Source organism: Tachypleus tridentatus, chromosome 11 (assembly GCF_004210375.1).
Source record: "Tachypleus tridentatus isolate NWPU-2018 chromosome 11, ASM421037v1, whole genome shotgun sequence".
Lineage (NCBI taxonomy): Eukaryota > Metazoa > Arthropoda > Merostomata > Xiphosura > Limulidae > Tachypleus > Tachypleus tridentatus.
Genome location: NC_134835.1, coordinates 76,773,402 through 76,793,987, shown reverse-complemented (window position 1 = coordinate 76,793,987; position 20,586 = coordinate 76,773,402). Strand labels below are relative to the sequence as shown.

At 33.4% G+C, this 20,586-nt stretch overlaps 1 protein-coding gene across 3 annotated transcripts in view; it reads left to right on the top strand.

Annotated features, from left to right (window-relative positions):
• Positions 1–269: 269 nt before the first annotated feature.
• LOC143232511 (protein CIP2A-like) overlaps positions 270–20,586 on the top strand; it is a 67,853-nt gene continuing 47,536 nt past the window's right edge. Inside the window, exons 1-7 of one of the 3 annotated variants that reach the window (XM_076468075.1) lie at positions 281–474; positions 1,731–1,828; positions 1,929–1,979; positions 7,562–7,665; positions 10,791–10,950; positions 17,703–17,815; positions 19,906–20,000. In XM_076468075.1, the coding sequence (XP_076324190.1) occupies positions 7,564–7,665; positions 10,791–10,950; positions 17,703–17,815; positions 19,906–20,000 (470 nt within the window). In that variant the 5' untranslated portion in view covers positions 281–474; positions 1,731–1,828; positions 1,929–1,979; positions 7,562–7,563. Of the gene's footprint in view, positions 475–1,730; positions 1,829–1,928; positions 1,980–7,561; positions 7,666–10,790; positions 10,951–17,702; positions 17,816–19,905; positions 20,001–20,586 lie in introns of all 3 variants that reach the window. The other 2 variants (XM_076468074.1, XM_076468076.1) reach the window with 2 other exon arrangements.

Below are 20,586 nucleotides of genomic sequence, written 5' to 3'. Positions count from 1 at the left end.
AAAGTAATATATTGCTTGTTAGAGTTTAGATTGGAGTATACTGTGAAACTACGACTTGAGCACAAAAACATAAAAGTTGCAAATAAGTAACTAATCATTTAGCGAGAATATATACATATATAAGTGTCTGTTCGCGTGTTCTGACATATTTCGTTAACTTTTTAAAAATTTCTCCGAATTTTTGATTTCTTTACCTTCTTTCTTTTTTGATTATAAAACACGCCAAACAGAATTATATATTTTACTTTTGAAAAAGTGGTATCACTAGAGGGAGTAAAACGTCCGTTGAAATTTTAATGGAGGTTAATTTGAAATGTATAACGAAAAGCATTGAAATTTAGTGACAGCGTTAATTATTATTAGCTTGAAAGTCTTAAGTTTAGTGATGGATAATAAAATATAAGCATATTGAAATCAGTTTAAATAGATCGTAATAAGCTATTGCACTTTGTGAATTTATCCTGCGAAATAGAGGTAGGACCGTGATTGATAATGATAATCAACTGAATATGAAAACAAAATTTCAGTGATAATTTCTTTTTAATATTATTAAATTGGAATAATATAACAAAGTACTTAAATCAAATTCATACTAATTATGGTATAATATTCCGTTCTTCAATTTTTAACTTTAAAATTTCTTGATACTGGTACAGTAGTGGTAGACTTGTTGAACTTTAATGAAAGTTGAAGTTTTCTGGCATTCGATGATTCATTGTAATTTGTATTCTTTCCGTAATAATACTGTTACTATTGCTAAGAAATGAGTATTAATAATACTGTTACTAAGTAATATTAATAGTATCCTGACTTAATGCTCCAATTTATTTAATTATCTTCAGTTAAGTTATTCATTCTTTTAATTTCCATTACACCTTCCTGAACCAGGTTAAAATATTTGGGGTAAATACTTAAAATGGGCTTATTGACCTGATAAACAAAAGATAACCTAAGAAAATCACATCATTGGGAGATGGTAAAATACCAGTTTACAGGATTGTAAGATGGTTGTTTAGGAGACAATAAAAGATTGTTAATAATAAAGTCCAGTCAACTGGACTTTTGTTGCTAGTGGTGTGCCTTAGTAGTTAATGCTTTAAGCCTTTGCTTTTTCTTATGTAATTAATAATGCTCTTAAGAACATAATTAGTAAATTAGGAAAATTTGCTGATGGCATTTAAATTGTTGGGTATTTTTAGTTGGTAAATTGTTAAGTTGGAGAAATTGAATACACGGCCTTAAATTATAATAAGAGCAAGATAATGTATTTGGGTTATAATTTGGTAACCTTACATATAGATAGCAACCAAGCCAGTAGCATGACTAAAGAAAAGAACTTTAGCATAGTGGTGTGTAAGTCACTCAAGCCACCAAGCTGGTAGGAAAGCTAACAAAATTTAAAGATGTGTTTGTAACCCTCTATATATAAAGTCAAAAGAAGTAGTTATCTCTTTGAAAACTCACTAGTTAGGTCTTATTTTTAATGCTGTTTACAGTTTTGGTTTTTGTTTCTAAGAAAAGATATTGATAATGACTTATTGGAAAGGGTTTAAATATGTTAGAGCTTTTTTATATCTAAGAAAAAAAGATGATTTTTTTAAGTTACCAGGAGATCAGTGGGATAAAGAGCTCTGATTTTTTTATACTTTATTCTGAAAACAATAGGAGAATGAACACAATATTCATAGATAAACTAGACTCCACTTAAGATAGTTTTATGTTTCTAATAGGGTGATTAGATTATGGAATGAGCTGTTATCATCAGTAGTGGAGGTCAGGATTTTACAAGAGTTAAAGGAAGAATTGATAATTCCCTGAAAAGTAAAAGGTTGGTTTAAGTGTTTACCTTTTTTTGAGGTTGGATATGAATTTACAGTAGAAGGACCAAATGGTTCCTAGTTGACCATATATGTTATTTTATGTTACAGATGAGACAATTTTGTTTCTCCTAGCTTGACTGGACACAGAAATATTTGGACGTAAGTTGTCATGCTCTTAACTTTAATAAGTTAGGCAGTTTTTGCAAAATTTTTAAGGTTTGCAATTATAGTTTAGGGACAAGAATATTGTTTAGCGAAATATAACAATACTATCCCTTTAAATAACTGAAAGATACAGTAATGTGGTATTTTAGATTTGAGTGAATAAGGATATAAACATCTTGGCGATTAATCATCCCTGCACTGTCTAATGCAAACAAATAAGGAATATTGAGGTAAAAGGAAATAAAATGTTGCATGTATGTGATGCTTTAATAAATAGTGTCTTTTTTGAAATGAAATTGAAATGAGGAAATTTAAAAATTTTAATACTGTTTTCCTCTCACAAAGCTATCTCTGTTTTTTCGCTATCTGTGTACAAGTCTACATACTACTCCAATTTTAAAAGATTTTTGTATGAATTTACAATGAAAATACTTACAACAAAAATTCCTGTTATGGTAAAAAATGCTACTGGTACAACTTCCCAGGAATTGATTACAGTTATCTACATAGTATATACAGGCTTTAATTAGTAGAAATCTAGATCCATGTGTTTGGTCAGTGATTTCTTTTTTCAACATGACAGTGTTTCTGAGGAATAATACAATGAGTGAGAAGAAAATTTGGACTGTCTTTTTTTCCAGCACCTTCTCATTTTGGTCAGTCACAATCTACACCTCTTGAGGAGTTTTCACTTACCACCATGTCATTCACTTTGGTGGAGAATTGTTCTTTTCCTTCTTTCTATTATTTCCAGTTTTCCAAGAGGATCAGTGATAAGTTTTTAATAAGTACATTTCACACCTGGTTGATATACCCTTGGCAGGCATGGCTCATGTGCCCTTTATGTGGCTTTGCCCTGTTACTACACATAAGAGAATTACATATTTCATGCCATCAATGCTATGACTTTGATAAGTTAAATATTCATATCCTTTATCATCTAAGTTACTTTAGATGAGTTGTGAGCTAGATATCGATCATTACTTTGTTTTATCATTTTGTTATTCATTAATATTATCTATCGGTTTGATAGATGGTAATCAGTATTTTTTCTTGATATGTTTAAATTGTTTGTAAGTTACATATTGCTATTAGTAACAGCTAATTTGTTGTTCTATCTAAATAATTATTTTCCATCATCATTGTTAACTATGTGCTTTATCATCGAAATTTTCATCAGTGCAGGATGTAATTCTGTGTCCTCAGTCACCTAGGTTAATTTAGAGGAATTGTGAATTAGATATTGAGTATTAATGGTTTTCCAGGTAATTTTCATTGGTTTGCACATTCTTTATTATAACATACTTTGTGGAGTAGGAAAAATTTGTTGGTTTGTCTGTTTGCATATTGATAATTACTTTGTTGGGTAGGTATGTTTAGGCAGTTTGTGTGTGACATTAAAACTAATAATATGTAATTCACTGTTCTATCTGAATTTTTTTTTTTTATAATTGTTAACTATATGTCTTATTCAAATGTTTGTCAATGTAAGACATTATTTTTGCTTTGTTACATTGCTGACATGTTTTTCTCTTTCCCATTTATAGAATGCCCTTTGTTTTCATGTCTATTTAACATGGGCAGTGGCATGCCTTCCACCTGTGATCTCTTCAACATGTGTCTTTTCTTCCCATCCTTTTGTTCTTCAACTTTCCCTATTCTTTACCTTTTTTTTAACAAGAACTTGTCCACATTAATCATATCTAGATATTGGCCACCTTTGCTGAACATCTTCCATTACTCTTTGCTTGTTGGGGATCTCGGTGTGGTCCCTTATGCCTTTTCTTATTCTTTATTTCAGCCTTTGTTTTCATATTCTATCTAACTTTTATCCCTCCATACCCATTTCCTTTTTAGGCCTGGCATTGCCAAGTGATTAATGCACTCGACTCATAATCTGAGGGCAGCGGGTTTGAATCCCCCATCACCCCAAACACACCTGCCCTTTCAGTTGTGAGGGCATTATAATGTGATAGTCAATCCCATTATTCATTAGTAAAAGAGTAGCCCAAGAGTTGGCAGTGAGTGGTGATGACTAGCTGCCTTCCCTCTAGTCTTACACTGCTAAATTAGGGAAAGCTAGTGCAGATAGCCCTTGTAGCTTTGTGCAAAATTCAAAAGAAACCAAATCTATTTCCTTTTTCACCTTGCTTGCAGATGTCATCAGTCTCTCAGGGGAGGTCTCTCAAATAATTTCTTCTTAATTTTACTTTTGCCTTGATTTCAGGCATTGGTTTTCCTCTTCCTATCTGAGATTTTTTGCAGAAACCCTGTGGGATTTCTGGGGACATTTTACCCACTACCCTTCCACTGTCAGTTGTGTGTCAGCTGCTATGGCCCTACACATATGGTTCACTTCTCTTTAGGTTTTTTACTGCTGTAGACCCATCATCCAGTTCCATGTATACTGGTTATTTTATGGCCCCATTTTTATGATATTTTGAGTGTGACACAGTTACTGTATTCTTGTTGTCTGGAACATTATTGTTGTCCCTCCTGTGCTCATCTTACCTCCATTACACCTCTATGAGTGTGTTTCCTACTTGAACTTCTTTGATGGCATATTTCTTTCTTCTCCCAATCTGCAGTAGTAATAGGCCCTGCTTTTTCTCCCTTATCTGTAATCTGGATTGAGCTTTCCTTCCTATAACCTGCTGCTATAAGTCATGATTTTCAGGTCTCCTTTCTTTTTTCTGGCTATCATCAGTTTCTCATTTCTACCCTCCTCCTGATCTGGATGGATCCTTCTGTCTTGTCTGTGCTTTTCATTGTTATATTGCTAGCTTAGCTTCCTTTTGGGGCCCTCATTTCTACCTTTTTCTCCCAAGACAACCTTTCTCTTACAATGATCTTTCCCCAGTTAACCTAACCACTTGGGTTTGACATTTCATTCAGGTGGCTTATTCTGCCTTGTCTCCTTCCTAGCAGGATCTCTCATGTTTCTACACATCATTTATATCATCTTCTCTTATCTCTTGCCCCTCATCGTCATCAGCCAGTGGAAAAAATTATACTGTAGGGCACGTGGAGAATTTCATGCATGTTTGTGTCCCACATTGTTTTTGCTTTCTCAGGATATTGCCTGTTGCTTGTAGCTTTTCTCTGCACTTCACATACAATGTGACATGAGGTCTTTAAAAATATTTTCTTTTTCTCTGGGGCCCCTGCTTTAGCTTCATTTTGAATCTTGCTCTGTAGCTAGTAGTGTCTGACCAGGTATTCTGTCTGTACCCTAAATGGGTTCCAATTTGATGGCTATAACAATTTACAGATATCTTTTTATCAAATCTGCATTGTAGGCTATGTTGATTCTTATATTTCCATGGCTGAGTATGCTCACTTTGAGATGAAGTGTTTCAAAAAATCACTTGTGTGCAAAATGCCTGTGATACTTCTGTCATAATATGTCCATCCCTGCCATGCCTTGATTGAATAACTTGGGGTGGTGTACTTTTAATATTAGTATTTCATAACTACCCATTACACTGTATTTAGTGTTGCAGTCCCTCTGGACTTCCTAGTGCACTCTTCCCCCTTTATTCCAGTGAAGTACAGGAGTTCTTACTGCTTACCAGTCCTAAGCCACTGGGGTGGTTGACCATGCAGGCAACCTGCTGGATGGGTTTCACAAAAATGGCTATAACCTTTTAGTTCAGAGTAGGGTAATGGTGTTTTGCCATTTTAGAGGCAATTACAAGATCCTCCAGATATGTTATTTTCCTGTAGCTAATATACCCAAATGCAGTTCACCCCTTCATTTGGGTGCCCTCATCATACCCTTGTATGGATATTAGAACCTAGCAAAATTAGGTTTTAGATATTAAGGGAACGAATTACATAATTCCTCAAACAAATTTCAGGTTGTCAATCTTTCCCCTCTTGATTTCTCTTTTGTTTAATGGGTTATAGGAGGGCTTTGTGGCATATTTCTGCTTCTGTCCTTGGTTTTCCCTTATTATGAGGTTGTTGATGACCTAAGTCATTTCAGGCTTGTTGACAGTTGCAGGGATTGAGTGCATGAGATGGACTTCTTTTCTATTCCAGATGGTATTAGAACACCCTGTATGTTCCTAAAGTCTTCTGTTTTTTGTGGACTCTAGGACTTAAGATGAAGACGGTAAAGGTCCTCATCTTACCCTTGCAAGGATGTCGGTACCCAGCATGTGTGGTTTTGAAAGTAGTTGACTTGTCAAGTGCAGTTTCTCATGCCCTAGCTACTCTATACCTTGGGGCACATTATCTCTTACTAATTTTTCATCGTGGAATTGAGTGATTCTACTTCTTTTATGCCTTTTTTTTTTTTTGCACCATCCTCTCCCACATGAAAGTGCTTTCTTTTTGTTCTGTCATGTCTGGTCCTCCAGATAGGTACTTAACTCTTCTAACACACATCCCATTACTAGTGCTCTTTTAAAACCTGCCCCTACCTGTTCTTACATACATGTTCAGAGATGGCATGAAATTAATGGAGTACCTAGACTGGTGTGCCATTTGTGAAAATTATCTTAGCAATGCTTAGAGGACAGAAGAAGATTGAGATAGTTTTGTATGAGAAAAAGTAGCATCTATTGGAAATACATTTATAGTGTAAGAAGTATGTTAACTTTTATTTGAATAAAAATTTTTAAAATCAGCTATAATATGTAATAAACACTGAGCATTTATACTGAGAAGTACAACTTTAAAGGCATTGTTTTGGAAAGTGTATTATTAGTATGTTTCTTTGAGTATGTTACTTGACCTCATCTGATTATGTAGTTGAAATAAAAAGTATTCTGAGTAATCAATTCAGGTTACTCTCAGCCAAGAAATAAACACTATAATAATATTAAAATTATTGCCTCTGTTTGGTTTCTAAACAAGCTTAAATATAGTTCCTCATACCTATATAATCAACTTTATAAAAAAAAAAAAGGAAAGAGGCATTGCTACAATGTGCATCATAAGGCAAATCATTTGATATGTTTGTAATGCTAAAAAACTGGCTGAAGAACAAATCTTCATTTACATGTTGACTTCAAAAACTTAAACTTGTTAATCCATGTACTAAATTTTCATTTTGAACTTTTTAATACTGCCACTCAAACAACCTTTAAGAAGCCTATTTAACAACATTTTGAATCTGAATTAAGTCATCGTAAAATGTTTTAATGTGGTAATCAAATTTGAGGTTTTTGTTTCTGTCTTGGATTTGAATGCAAGACCTCTCGAACAACAGTTGTTTGAGCTCAAGAATTAACGCTACTAGTAATTGCTCTTTAGATACATTTTGACCACTACATCTACAATGTTATTAGTCCATCTTAGCATTTCACTCAACATCATACATACTTCATGTAACGAAGGGATCCACAACTGCATATGACATCAAGTAAGACTTCATTAGTTTGTACAAAGTTCATAATAGAATTTTTGAATTGAAAATTCCTTTCAGTAGAACCATGAACTGTATGCATTATTTTCACTAAACTAAATATTTATCAGAGAGCTTTATGATTCCATCAATAAAAACACAATTATTTGAAAACTCTCAATCTTAGATTTACATGTTGTTGTTTTTTTGTGTGTTTTTACAGAAATGGACATCACAGACTATATAAAAACATTTGTACATACTTCCCATCAGTTTTTTGGAAATAAATCTGAACAGAACCACCTGCACCTGCAACGCCATTTAGATGTAAGTATGTTTTTCAAATTTTAGAAATGAATTATTTGTTACAATTTTTGTAATTTTCCCCTTATTTTAGCATTTTTACATATGACTAGTATCTTATCACTTCAGACATCAAGAGATTTGTTCCCCCCAGCTTTGCTGTAAGAAAACAACAACATGCATCAAGGGATTTTCTGGTCCATTTAGAATGTTTTGACCCTCAACTTCTGTTGAATATTCAGTAAATCCTTTTTCATAATTTATATGGTTGTAGCTTCTACCACTCTTAGTGGCAAGTTCTACAAATTTTTGCTCTGTTAGAGAAACAGAGTTGCCTCATGTGAAAATGTTTTACCCTTTTATGTCTTACATTTATGACCTCTTGTATTGCTGCTCTCAAAATTCAACACGACATCAGTCTTTTATCAATTCCCTTTTCTTTGGTTTGTTTTAGTTACAGATGATAATCCTGACCCTTTGTTTTCTTTTAATGATATTTCAAGCTATTTTCTTGTATTAGCCTTTGTATTTCTGGTTTCATTCTCTTACCCCTCCTCTGAACACTCTCCAAAAACATTCATAACATTTAAGAAACAACAAGGGGTCTGTTGGCTCACTGCTGCTGTCCCATCCATTTAAAAAAAAACAGCAAATCAAATCCATCTTTGGTCACTTAAATATTTGTTGAGTTCTTTCTTAAACATTTTTATATTTACTGCATTCACAAAATGTGAAAACAATCCATTCCAAAGACCAATCACCCTATTAGAAAAGGAAAGTTATCTAAGCTGAAGATAACTAACTACATTGCCAAAATTTATTTGTGTACATTTGTCCTACTACTTTTAACTTTTAAATATACAGAGGATGTATCAACATTGCTGGTTCCTTTAACAATTTTAAACACCATTCAAATGCCATCTAACTTTTTTTTTCAAGAGAAAACAGTAGAAGATATTTTAATTTGTCTTTGTATGACATTTCCACCTCAAGTATCAAATAACAACATTTAAGATTTTAATACCATCAGAACATTTAAGTAATTTGTTTGTTAACAACTCTTTTATCAAAGATAAGAAGACAAACTTTGCACATATACTATATGAGATATAATTAGAGCTAGGCAGTTATTAGAATTTACTAATTGGTTAAGCATTGGTGTTGTTAATTGACTATTCTCACGTGAGACTGATAGATGGAATAATCAAAAGTATTATTAATTTGAAGTACTTACATTGATTAGTTTCATGAGTCATGTCACTAATCAGTTATGCTAAACATTCTTGATTTAATCAACTAAAATTGTGAAAATTGATAACATCAATATTTCAATTACTTGGATAGTTGGAACAGTCAAAAATGGTAATAATCAGCAACTAGTTTCATTCAGTTGATTATTTTCATCATTGTTCATGATTAATGTACATGATATTCATTAATTCTTGTAGGTAATCAAAATAATTGCCTGGTTATAGGTTTAACTAGCAGCTTATACAATAAAACCATGGCCTTAGACTTATAATCAACTTTCCTTTATATATGTATATAAAACCCTGAACCTCGTCAGCTTTAAAACTGTCTTGAAGATGTGAAAGCTGTATTAACCAATACACCAAGATCCTTTACTCTATCCACGTGATAAAGAGGACTCTTGTCTACATTATGTGTAATTAATATTTAATTAATATTTATTATATAATTACATTTGCATAACCTTACTCTTATCATAATTAAATGTTATCATGTGTTTGTCGTACAGACCTGATTTAAGTCTTTCTGTAAAATCATAGCATTTCTTTTTCAGCCAGTCAAACGTTTACTTTTTGTATTATCAATAAACTTAACCAATTTCCAAATTTTTATTTTAAGTACAAAAATACTTTTCTTCAACATATAATTTTCATAACCTCTCAAACCTCCTAAATGAATATCAAAAATTTGTGTTTAAATTTTATTTTTATTTTCTCTGCCATATCACAAATTGTAGATATTTTCATCAATGTACAATGCAGTGAAATGATTAAAATTAGGAAATATAAAAGTATATAGCTTTTAATTTTTTGCAGAATATCTTTAAATATATTGTTTTGGTCATATCCATAATCTCAGATCTTTTCCTTTTCTCATGTAGTTTATTTTCCTTTCTTGTCCTTTACAATTTATTATTATCTCAACACAAGACAACAGGCATTTTACAGTGTTTAGCAGACATGTGCAACCCTTTCATAATGTTTTTATGCTCCTCATAAGGTTTTAAGCCTTGACAAGTGATGCAAGGTATGATGTATACTTTTAAAATGTTTAAACTTTCAGTTATGGATTTTAAAATGTAACTAATACATAGTTAAGTAAAATATAAAAGTAAGACCTCAATGCAATTTAAATTGTATCTCAAATTGTAACATATTTAGGTAAGAAACAACTGTGGGTGCTATAGTTGATCAAGGAGTCAACAATACCATAGCCAGTTACATGTACTCCACAGTGACAAATGCACATTATAAAATAACTGTTGTTAGATTACAGTGAAAAATGAGCACTTTCTGATGACTATATACAGGCATTTGTAACCTGTATACATAGGCTATAAATCTCCAACAAATCTGTTGAAGATGGTCATGACACGTGTCAAGGGTTGACGAAATTTATTACTTGCTTCAACTCATTCATTCAGAGAACCTTGAAATGTACGAGTCAAAAGGTTAGGTAAGCATGTGATAGTCCAGATCTGCACAAGATAGAGTGCCAAAGTAGAGGATTTTCGTAGTTTATTGGCCATGTGACAATATCACTGAAGTTTTAAGTAGTTTTTAAAGGTTCCTTTTGAAATAAAGGACTTAAAACTTAGGTAACATAAAACTTTGAATCATAAAGTACACCAAATGATAATTTGATTTATATAAGTTGATAATAAAAGTGTTGGATTAAATTTTGAATGTAACATGGTGACTTCTACAGCAAAGTGTTTAGGGGGTACCCATTGTGAAAGGGTTAACAGCTGAAAATGATCTTCCAGTTCAAAGATCTGAGTTGAATTCCCTCATTCTGAAACTGTGACACAATATCATACCTTTATAATTATATGAAAATATGAGTAGTTGTGGAATAATTATAGCTATATGAATTTAAAATTGTACTCTTTTCTCTAGGTTTTGATTGGATTGACAGGTTCCCCAGTAGAACTGCACTCACTTAATCCTCATCATCTCAGTGTAACTGAATGTGTTACAGCATTAGTAGACATTCTCTTAGACCAAGAGCCTAAAGTTACCCTTGTACAGAAAACACTTTCTCTCCTTCAAAATTTTGGTGAGACAATCATTGCTTTTTATTCTATAACTGAAGTACAATGTTTGCTGTTTCTTCTATTACTAAATAAATGAAATTTAATTTAGTATCATTAAAAAAAACTGATAATTATATATTCAAAGAAAATGCATTTTTGTAATTGTACCATGTTAAGTAGTATTTGTTTTTTACTGTTTTAATGTATGTGTGTATAAGGTATTTCTACAATCTTAATAAAAATCCTTAAATGATAATTTCATAAACATTTTGAACCTGAAAGACAATTTAAAATTTTGTTGAGTTTCCCTTAAAAATACAAAGTATATATATCAGAGGCCCGGCATGGCCAAGCGTGTTAAGGCGTGCGACTCGTAATCTGAGGGTCTCAGGTTCGCATCCCCGTCACGCCAAACATGCTCGCCCTTTCAGCCGTGGGGGCATTATAATGTCACGGTCAATCCCACTATGCATTGGTAAAAGAGTAGCCCAAGAGTTGGCGGTGGGTGGTGATGATTAGCTGCCTTCCCTCTAGTCTTACACTGCTATATTAGGGATGGCTAGCACAGATAACCCTTGAGTAGCTTTATGTGAAATTCAAAAACCAAAAAATCAACAATATATATTAGAAATTGATTTGTAAGATTTTAATGTACATTTCATATCCATGCCAGTATTGATTCTTACACTTATTGATTTTGTGTTTTGGTTGGATTTTTTAGTTAATAATGTTATCAGGACAATTTCAAGTTAGATTTGAAGTAAAAGTGTTCTGATTGTAGTTTATTTAATATTATTAATTACTTTTGATTTATTAGTGTGTATTACATACATTTATATATACATGCATCCCATACTCAAATAGACTCAATATTTGTTTTTATTATGTAAGTTTAAACACTAAGGCCAAAATAAAATATTCTTAGCCAAAATAAATTCACACTTTGATACTTAGATATCTCCTCTAGCAAAGATAGAAATACGATGCCATCCAGTGTCCTCATTCTGACATTTACATTACCACATCCACCTGCCTCAATCAATGTAGGTTATGTTAACTGCAGGATACAGCCATGCATTCCAAACCCTCTCTGATGTTTCCAGTGTCAACATTTCAGTCACTCAAAGATATTATGTTGTGGTTTATTGATGTGTGCTCATTACAGTGTGAAACAAACCCTCATTGCATCAATTGCAATGGCTCTCACCTGTCCTACTTTTGTTGTTTCCCAAAATGGTTGGAAGAAAAAGAAGTGCAGCATTTGAAAACGACTCATAACATTACTTATCCTGAGGCTTGGAAATTGGCGTCCACCACCACTTCATCTTGGACGTATGCTGCTGCACATCGTTCCACTACTACAGTGGGAGTGCAGATGGATTTCTCTGTGCTTCGAAAAGAATCGTTTTCAAAACAAATGAAAAGTCTTTTGACCTCCATGGTTAAAAAAGTTCATGAATCAACTTCAACACCCATCTCTGTTCCTTACATACATTTCAACAAATTCCAAGATCCACTTCCTTTGGTTCCAGGTACAGTCTTTTTCTTGGATACATCTTCTCCCATCCCAAGATGTAAAACAATGGCCGGGAAGTAGCTGATACCCAGAGTATTGCTGATACTCTAGGTGAAAGCTTTTGCCTGGTATCTAGCACATCTGTTTCTTCCTCCACCTTCTTAGCCATCAAGACTCAGGCAGAGTGATCACCTCTTTCCTTTTGAGCTGATTGTCTCTATGACTATAACCGTCCCTTTACACTGGTGGAATTCAAACTGGCCCTTCATTGGTCTGGCAGTACATCGGTTGTACCTGATGATGTACACTATGAAATGCTGCACCATCTGTCTCCTGCTTCTCTTACTATTCTTCTGATTGTTTTTAACCAGATCTGGCAGGAGAATGTTCTTCCTGATGCCTGGTGTTAGGCTATTGTCCTACCTTTCTTTAAGCCTGGGAAGGATTTCAAGAATCCTTAAAACTATTGTCCAATTGCTTTGAAAAGTTGTCTCTGTAAGACCTTAGAGAGTATAGTTAATGTTCGTCTTGTTTGGTTCCTCAAATGAAACAACCTCCTCTCGTCTGCCCAGTGTGGGCTCCACTGACAGTGCTTTACTGTGGACCACCTGATTTGACTTGAAACGTCAATCAGAGAAGCCTTTCTCAAACGATAGCATCTTGTATCAATATTCTTTGACATTGAGAAGGATTATGATACAACATGGAGGTATGGCATTTTGCAAGACCTCCATATATTTGGGTTACGTGGCCATTTGCCCATTTTTATTAAAGATATTTTAATGGACAGGAGATTCCAAGTTCGTATGGGTTCAACACTTTCTCATTCTTTTCTTCAGGGACTTGGAGTCCTTTAGGGCTGTGTTTTGAGTGTCACACTTTTCAGTATAAAGATTAAAGCCATCACTGTTGCAAAGGGGCTCTATGTTGACAACTTTCTCATCTCATGTCAGTTGTCGAACATGAGGTATATTGAGCAGCAGCTACAGACTGCCCTCAATTGTTTACTGAAGTGTACTACAGCAAACGGCTTTAACTTCTCTCTCTCTAAAACTGTTTGCATGCATTTTTAATACCAATGGGGTATTCACCCTGATCCTGTACTCTGTATCTGTGAAGTTGTGCTGTCTGTAGTCCCTGAGACAAAGTTCTTGGGGCTTATCTTTGACCTTAATACCACACATAAAGCAGCTGCAGGTCAAATGTACAAGAGCACTGAACATCTCCGTATCCTCTCTTCCACCACTTGGAGAGCAGATTGATGTTCTGTGCTAAAGATATATCATGCTCTTATTTGATTGAAACTCAACTATGGATCACTGGTCTATGACTCTGCCAGAATCTCAGCCTTAATGATGCTGGATCCCATTTATAATCAAGGACTTCGGCTCTGCATTGGGGCTTTCCACACTTCCCCAGTTCAGAGCTTACACATAGTCTCACGAACCTTCTTTGCACCTCTGCCATTTGCAGATGTCTTTACTATATGCTTCAAAACTTTGTTTCTTACCAAAGCATTCCACCTGGGGTTGTGTTTTCCTTCCTAAGTGGGCCATATTATTTCAGAACATGCAATCTGCAATTGCTCCTTTTGACTTTCCTATTCAGATGCAGTTGGATGAGTTGGGTCTGTCCTTGGATAACATTGCTGTATCCACTGGTCAGCCCATCCCATCATGGCTTCTTACAGTCCCAAATGTGATCTATCTTTAAGTCATCTGAGAAAAGCAGACACTTCCAACTGGAAATACTGTCTGCTATTTGCTGAACATCTTTTGAACCGTCCTTCCATTCCTGTTTATACAGATTGTTCGAAATCAGGTGACTGTGTGGGCTCTGCTGTGGTTTGGTGGTTGCACGCAGAATCCCCTCTACAGCTTCAGTGTTCACTGCTGAACTGTACACCATTTCTCTTGCCTTGGATCACACAGAAGCTAAGCAGTACTCAAACTGCATTATTTATACTGACTCACTTAGTTCTATATTAGCCCTGGAATATCTTCACATTAGCTCACACCCTGTTCTTGCTGATATTCAAAACCAACTGGCTCATTTCCCTTTAACATCTACTTCTTTCCAGTTTTTCTGGATATCTGACCATGTTGGTATTTGTTGGAATGAGCTCGCTGACACCGCAGCTAAATCAATCTGCTCTGGCACTATCAACACTATGCCTGTTCTATATATGGACTATGGTCTTGTATTCAAGGTCCAGCTCCATACCAGCTAGCATTGAACTTGGAGTGAGCAACGCAAAAACAAGCTTTTTCAAATAAAACCCTATATTGGACTTTAGCTGTCTTGCTTCTGTAAGGATTGGAAATAAGTTGTTCAAACTAGACTATGTAGTGGTGACAGTTTTTAACTCATCATTTTCTTTTATGTGGAAACGTGGACATTTTACTTTCTTGCTGTCGTTATGACTCTCAACAACAACACCATTTTAAACATGTTCTGTCCCAAGGATTTTCCATGATGTTTCTAACAAGACAGAGTTATTAGTGATGGTGACACTGTCCACCTTGGAAATGTTTTTAGTTTTTTAAAGGCCATTAATCTTTTTAATGCCTTTTTAAGTTTTATAATTTATATGTTAGACCTTTTAATGTGATTCTGTTAATTTGAAATTAGAAAATGGCCATAATGTCAAATTTCTCAAAACCAGGACTAGAAAGGCCAATTTCAGGTGACTAATGCTGCTGTTTGAACTACTTGTTAGTCATCCTGGCAAGTAATTATTAAAATTTTGCTACAAGTCTTTTAAAACTTTTATTACTTTTTGAAAATAATATCAAATAACTCAGAACCAAGACTGGAGAGGCCAACTTGAGATGACTGGCAGTGGTTTTTGTACTTACCTGTTAATCATCATGGCAAGTTATGATTGATACAGTTATGCAACAGAAAGTCCTTTACAACTTGTATTACTGTAGTTTTTCTCTTAATGTTGTAGACTAGATGTAAACATTGGTTTTATGCTGTTTATGTGTTGTTTTTTTATACTTATTTTCCTTTTATAAATTTTACTAAATTTACTTTAATTTTAACTTTTTACCAGGTGTTTGATACAGATAGCCTAGCTGCTGTATGCCATAAAACATCAAATCAACCAACCAACTTTTTGAACCTTAGCTTCATGTTTTTTGCTTTACCTTTCTCTTAAATTTCGTTTTTTGTTGTTGTTGGCCTTTGGACATAGTTTGTCAGAATTGTTTGCAATCCACATGTACAGAGCTCATTATCATTCTGCATTTGTCCTGCTTTACTCCAATAGGTGTTTTTTTCACAAGACTGACAACCAAGGAAGGGGAAATATCCTTCTCTCCAATCCATTTGACAGCCATTTCTCACCTTTATGACTGCTCCAATACTGATTGTTTGTTCTGTCAGACCCCTCAAGTGTTATGTGGTTCATACTATCATGTTTTGAAATACTAGGAAATGATTGTTCATTCATTGGGATCCTTCTATTTCTGGTGACTTACTTCTCATTACCCTGACAAAGTGGCCTCATTAACTGATTCACTGGACTATAATGGATTATCATTACAGGAGAAGAATCTTTTGCATGTCATATCAGTATATCATTAGCTGCCCAGTTGAATTACCCTCTGTGGCTATTACCTGTAGCTATTTTCACTACATCTATTAGATTTAAACCAAAGGTGAGTATGTTCATAAATAATATACTCTTTTATTCCCAGGATCTTTTTATTTTTCACTGGATCCCACTCTATTGTGAGTGTAGCCCAGGCAGGTATGCTTTCTTTACAATTCTGAATTAGTAACCACTTTCACTATAATTGCTATAGACTGCAACAGGCTCTGCCAAAATGGAGTGTTCTATCATAAGACCATCTATGACCCCTCCAGATGGTATTACCTTTTTTTCCACACAGACAATCATGAGTGCTTGGGGTGTGCATGACCTTTCATTTTGATCACTTGTGGTACATGTATTGTTCATGAAAGGAGGTTTACTATCTCATAATTCCAAATGCAAGGTAATCTCATCCTTCATCCTTTTTTGATCATAGGTTCCACATCCTCTCCATAATTCTTAAGGTAAATAGAATGCAATGCTCCTTGTTCACTTGGTTGAGGAATGAGGATGAATGTTCATAATTCTAGACCAGATGAGTTTTATTTTTTTGGTCAAGTAAAATACGTGATCCTTTCATTCTGAGCCTGGATTGTTGCCTTTTGGACTTCTTCAGGTGGAACAGAAAGTTTGGTTACTTAATATTGCTTACTTTCTTGTCATGATTCTGGCAGTGTGAAACACGTCATTCTATAGCTACAGTTTAGGACTGATTCAAAAGTGTATAAATTTATATAACATTGCTGTTCAATAGTACTATCCACCAATGTAGGACATTGGTACCACGACCCCTTAGTTCTAACCTGAAATTGTGAAACCATAACTACCTGGTTGGGACTGCCCTATACTGGTAGTAACTTATATTCTATTCCACCTTTGGTTTAGGAACTAAGTTCCAGGTGAGAGCATACCCGTTCTAGATGAGGCGTGGTTCTTCCACTCTTGCACAATTTTTATCTTGGTACACTCCTGTTCTATACATACACTTTCTGTTTGGATCGTGCCTGCACCAGGCCCTCCATCTTCTCAATGTGGGATTCCAGTTATATTGTCAATAGAGGTAAGTATGTTTTGGAAGTTAACATTTTCCTAAACTGAAAAATGTATTTCCAATAATACATACCTCCACTGACACTCTCCCGCCCTACCATCCCACTAAAAGCTGGTTTATTTCTCAGAAAAGTGATTACATTATTTGAATGAGGTGCTGATATACAATACCTGGATAGAGGATGCATTGAAGTTGGTAGAGAATTTTAAAAATTAGAAGTTATCTAGGCAATTGAGTAAGGTACAAAAGATTGAAGTGTTTTCAATGCTCAGATGGGCAAAGGGTGGAAACCCTGAAAATCAAAAAATAGCTATATTGTCAACAGAAGTAAGTATTATTGGATGTACATATTCAGTTTAGGAAAATATTAACCTTCTCTATCTAAAGTGCAACTATAAAACAAAATGATTGCCTGTGTTTTTATAGGCTGAAGATTGATGTGGAACTTCCTGATTCTTTGGTTGATGACCAACCATAGTATGAGCTGTTAATATGTGACTGAACTCTGATGAAATTCAATTTTGCATAATAAAGGGTTGACTTGTTATGTATTAAGCTGATGTATTAAGTATTTCAAGAATAATTTTTGTTTAAATTTTATTTTCAGTGAAAAGCCCCTGTTTGAAAGAATCTCTTTCCTCCACATTTCACATTCATTCTGGTGTGGCAGTTTTCCTTCAGAACTATGGAGTTAATGACAAAGATCTTGTAATAACCCAGGTAATAAGTCAGGATTATTGCTTTTTAATTTTTCATAATTTTTTTCATTATTGTACATAATGAAGAAGATATAATTACTACTTGTCCTTAATTCTTTTAGAATGAAAAAAATTAATGGTAAATTATTCTTGTGAAAGGAGGGATTTAGTTAACAAATTGTAACAGTTGATAATTAAGATTAAAATATTATTTCAAAATATTTTGGCATAGTGGTTCATAGTCAATTAGTTTTCGTGACATTTTTTAAAGCTAGCCAAGCATATATTAGTTTAATCATGCTGTTCCACTGTAACATTTTTCACAACAATTGTATTTTCATAATAAAAAAAATGACATCAAGACAGGAGTTTTTATATCTAGTATTTGTCTTTCTGTGAACTTCTAAAGTGGCCTTTTTTGTTTAATTTTTATTACGGATATTAATAGTGCATATTTAATTATGTTATCTTTGCATGCATATATACAAATCCATGATTGTCTAAAATGTAGGCTTCTGTTATTTAAGCAAGCAAAAATGCCCAGGATAAAAATAAACTATATTTATATCTATTTTACAGTTTATGAGAACAATAACTTCTGTGAGAAGAAAGTGACCACACAAAAGCATGTATATATATAAAAATTTATTTTTAATAAGGTGCCTTACTTCTGCTCACATACATAGCTATTATTGTTCAGTGCTGCCTTCTATTTGCAATAAGATATTTTGCATGCCACAAGCCTTTGACTCCTACACACCACCCCTCAATGCATATGGTTTAACTGATTCTCACATGCAAATCATCATACAACAAACCTCCACCAGTGGCAGGACACACACCCATTCAACTCATGCAATTCCTTTATGCTATTCTTCCTAACTATAACTTCTGTATTAACAATATAATTGTAATAAGCAAAAGAATGTAATAAGTGGAAATATCAATTTTGATTAATGTATTTAATTATAATTACAATTAATCGATCAATTTACTTGACAATGATTGTTGTAATTGCTGCACAGAGGTAATTGATTAAATCATCTAGTTCTGCTTGATACAAATCAATCATCTGGTAGTTATGCTTCGTGACAACAATTAAATAATAATAAGTAGTGAGAAAATAGTTAATATTTTTTAGAAATTTTGAATTTCAGGTATTTTGATATAACACTGTTTTGCTATTCTTTTTACATTTAGTCTAACGTGCTATGGTTAATTAGTACAGAAAATTTCTAATTGTTCTGTATTTGGTTGAGGTTTAAATTATTTACAAACCACTGTATATGCATGTGTATCCAGCATCAAGATTGCAAATTTCTTTTGAATGTGTATACTGGTACTCTTTTATAGTTTTTGTTAATATTATTTCACATTATGAGGTCATTTGATTGATTTAAGGATTAAAAGCTACTATAATAGAGGACTCGCAGATCAGTGGGACTGCAAACAGCTATTAAAAAATGAACTTGTATGAAAATTACATACAGTTAAAGTGAATACATTGTAATTGTAATTTTTTTGTTGTTTTTGTTTTCATTTTGTTATAATTCATTTATTATCATTCATCTTAATAACCAATTGTTTGGTTGAAACCAACCCAGTTTTTGATATCTATGGCTGTAAGCACTATTACTTTTCTGATGCTTTAATTTCTTACACTTGGTATTTTTTGTCAATTTGCTATGCTAGATTTTACTAATGTATAAACGACTTTGTAATTGTTTTAGCCCTAATCTATATAGTTGACTTTCTTTTGATTAAAAGAACTAAGTAGTTTTTGTTCAAACCAATGTAATGCATAATACAAGTTTTTATAATTATCATGTGTGTAATACATATTTAAGTATGTGGCATAAACATTAAGTTAATAACAAAAAATGTAACAAAAGAAACTTAAGTTTTATTTACTTTGTGAATATTTGGAAGATCAATTTTCATACCAAAATGGACAGGCTCAAAAGCTAATTCATATCATATGAAAAATCCAGGATTATCACAGGCTAGGCTTTCTTCGTGGCACTTTCTGTAGAAAAGTCAAGGCATTTTATTACTATTATTTTCAGTGTTTGTTTTTGATGTATTTACTCTGTTTTGTTTTGTTTTTTGCAGTGTCTTCAGTTATTAGAAGTAGTGACATATGGAATAAAAATAGAGTATTTTGAAAGCTGTTTAGAGAGTTTACTAGAATTTCTGTTCAAACAGATGTAAGTATTTAAGAGATTATTGAATATGTTTGATCAAGTGTATACTATTAAAGTGTTATTTCTTGGACACTTTCAGAGTGAATGCTCTACCTTAATAATGTTGATACCATAAAATGAATTGCACCTTAAAATGATATTTGTGTGTGAGAGGGATTTTTTTTCAAATCCCTATTGGGAATGGTGCTTGTACCAATTGTCTAAGAAGTTTACATACAGTGTTAAATAATTATTAAAATCATTCAGCCTCCTTGCACTATAAAGTATTAAAATAATGTTCCTTAAATGAAACAATGTTTTTTGGAGTTAAATTTTATTGATAAGCTTCATGAAACACTTAAAACATAATGTCTTTTTTCTTTCCAACACTATATACATATCTGTAAAGTGTTTTATGAATTTATTATGTGTTTTCCTCTATTAGAAAATAATTTTACATTCTGAAGTAAGTTATGAGTTTTTGAAATTTTAAACCTCTGTTGGACAAGAATGTAAATTTATATAGACATCAAACAATGCATGTGGTTGTTAGCCATGGATATCATGCAACATCTTGAAAATTAGGATTCCATATCAAACATTTAACAGC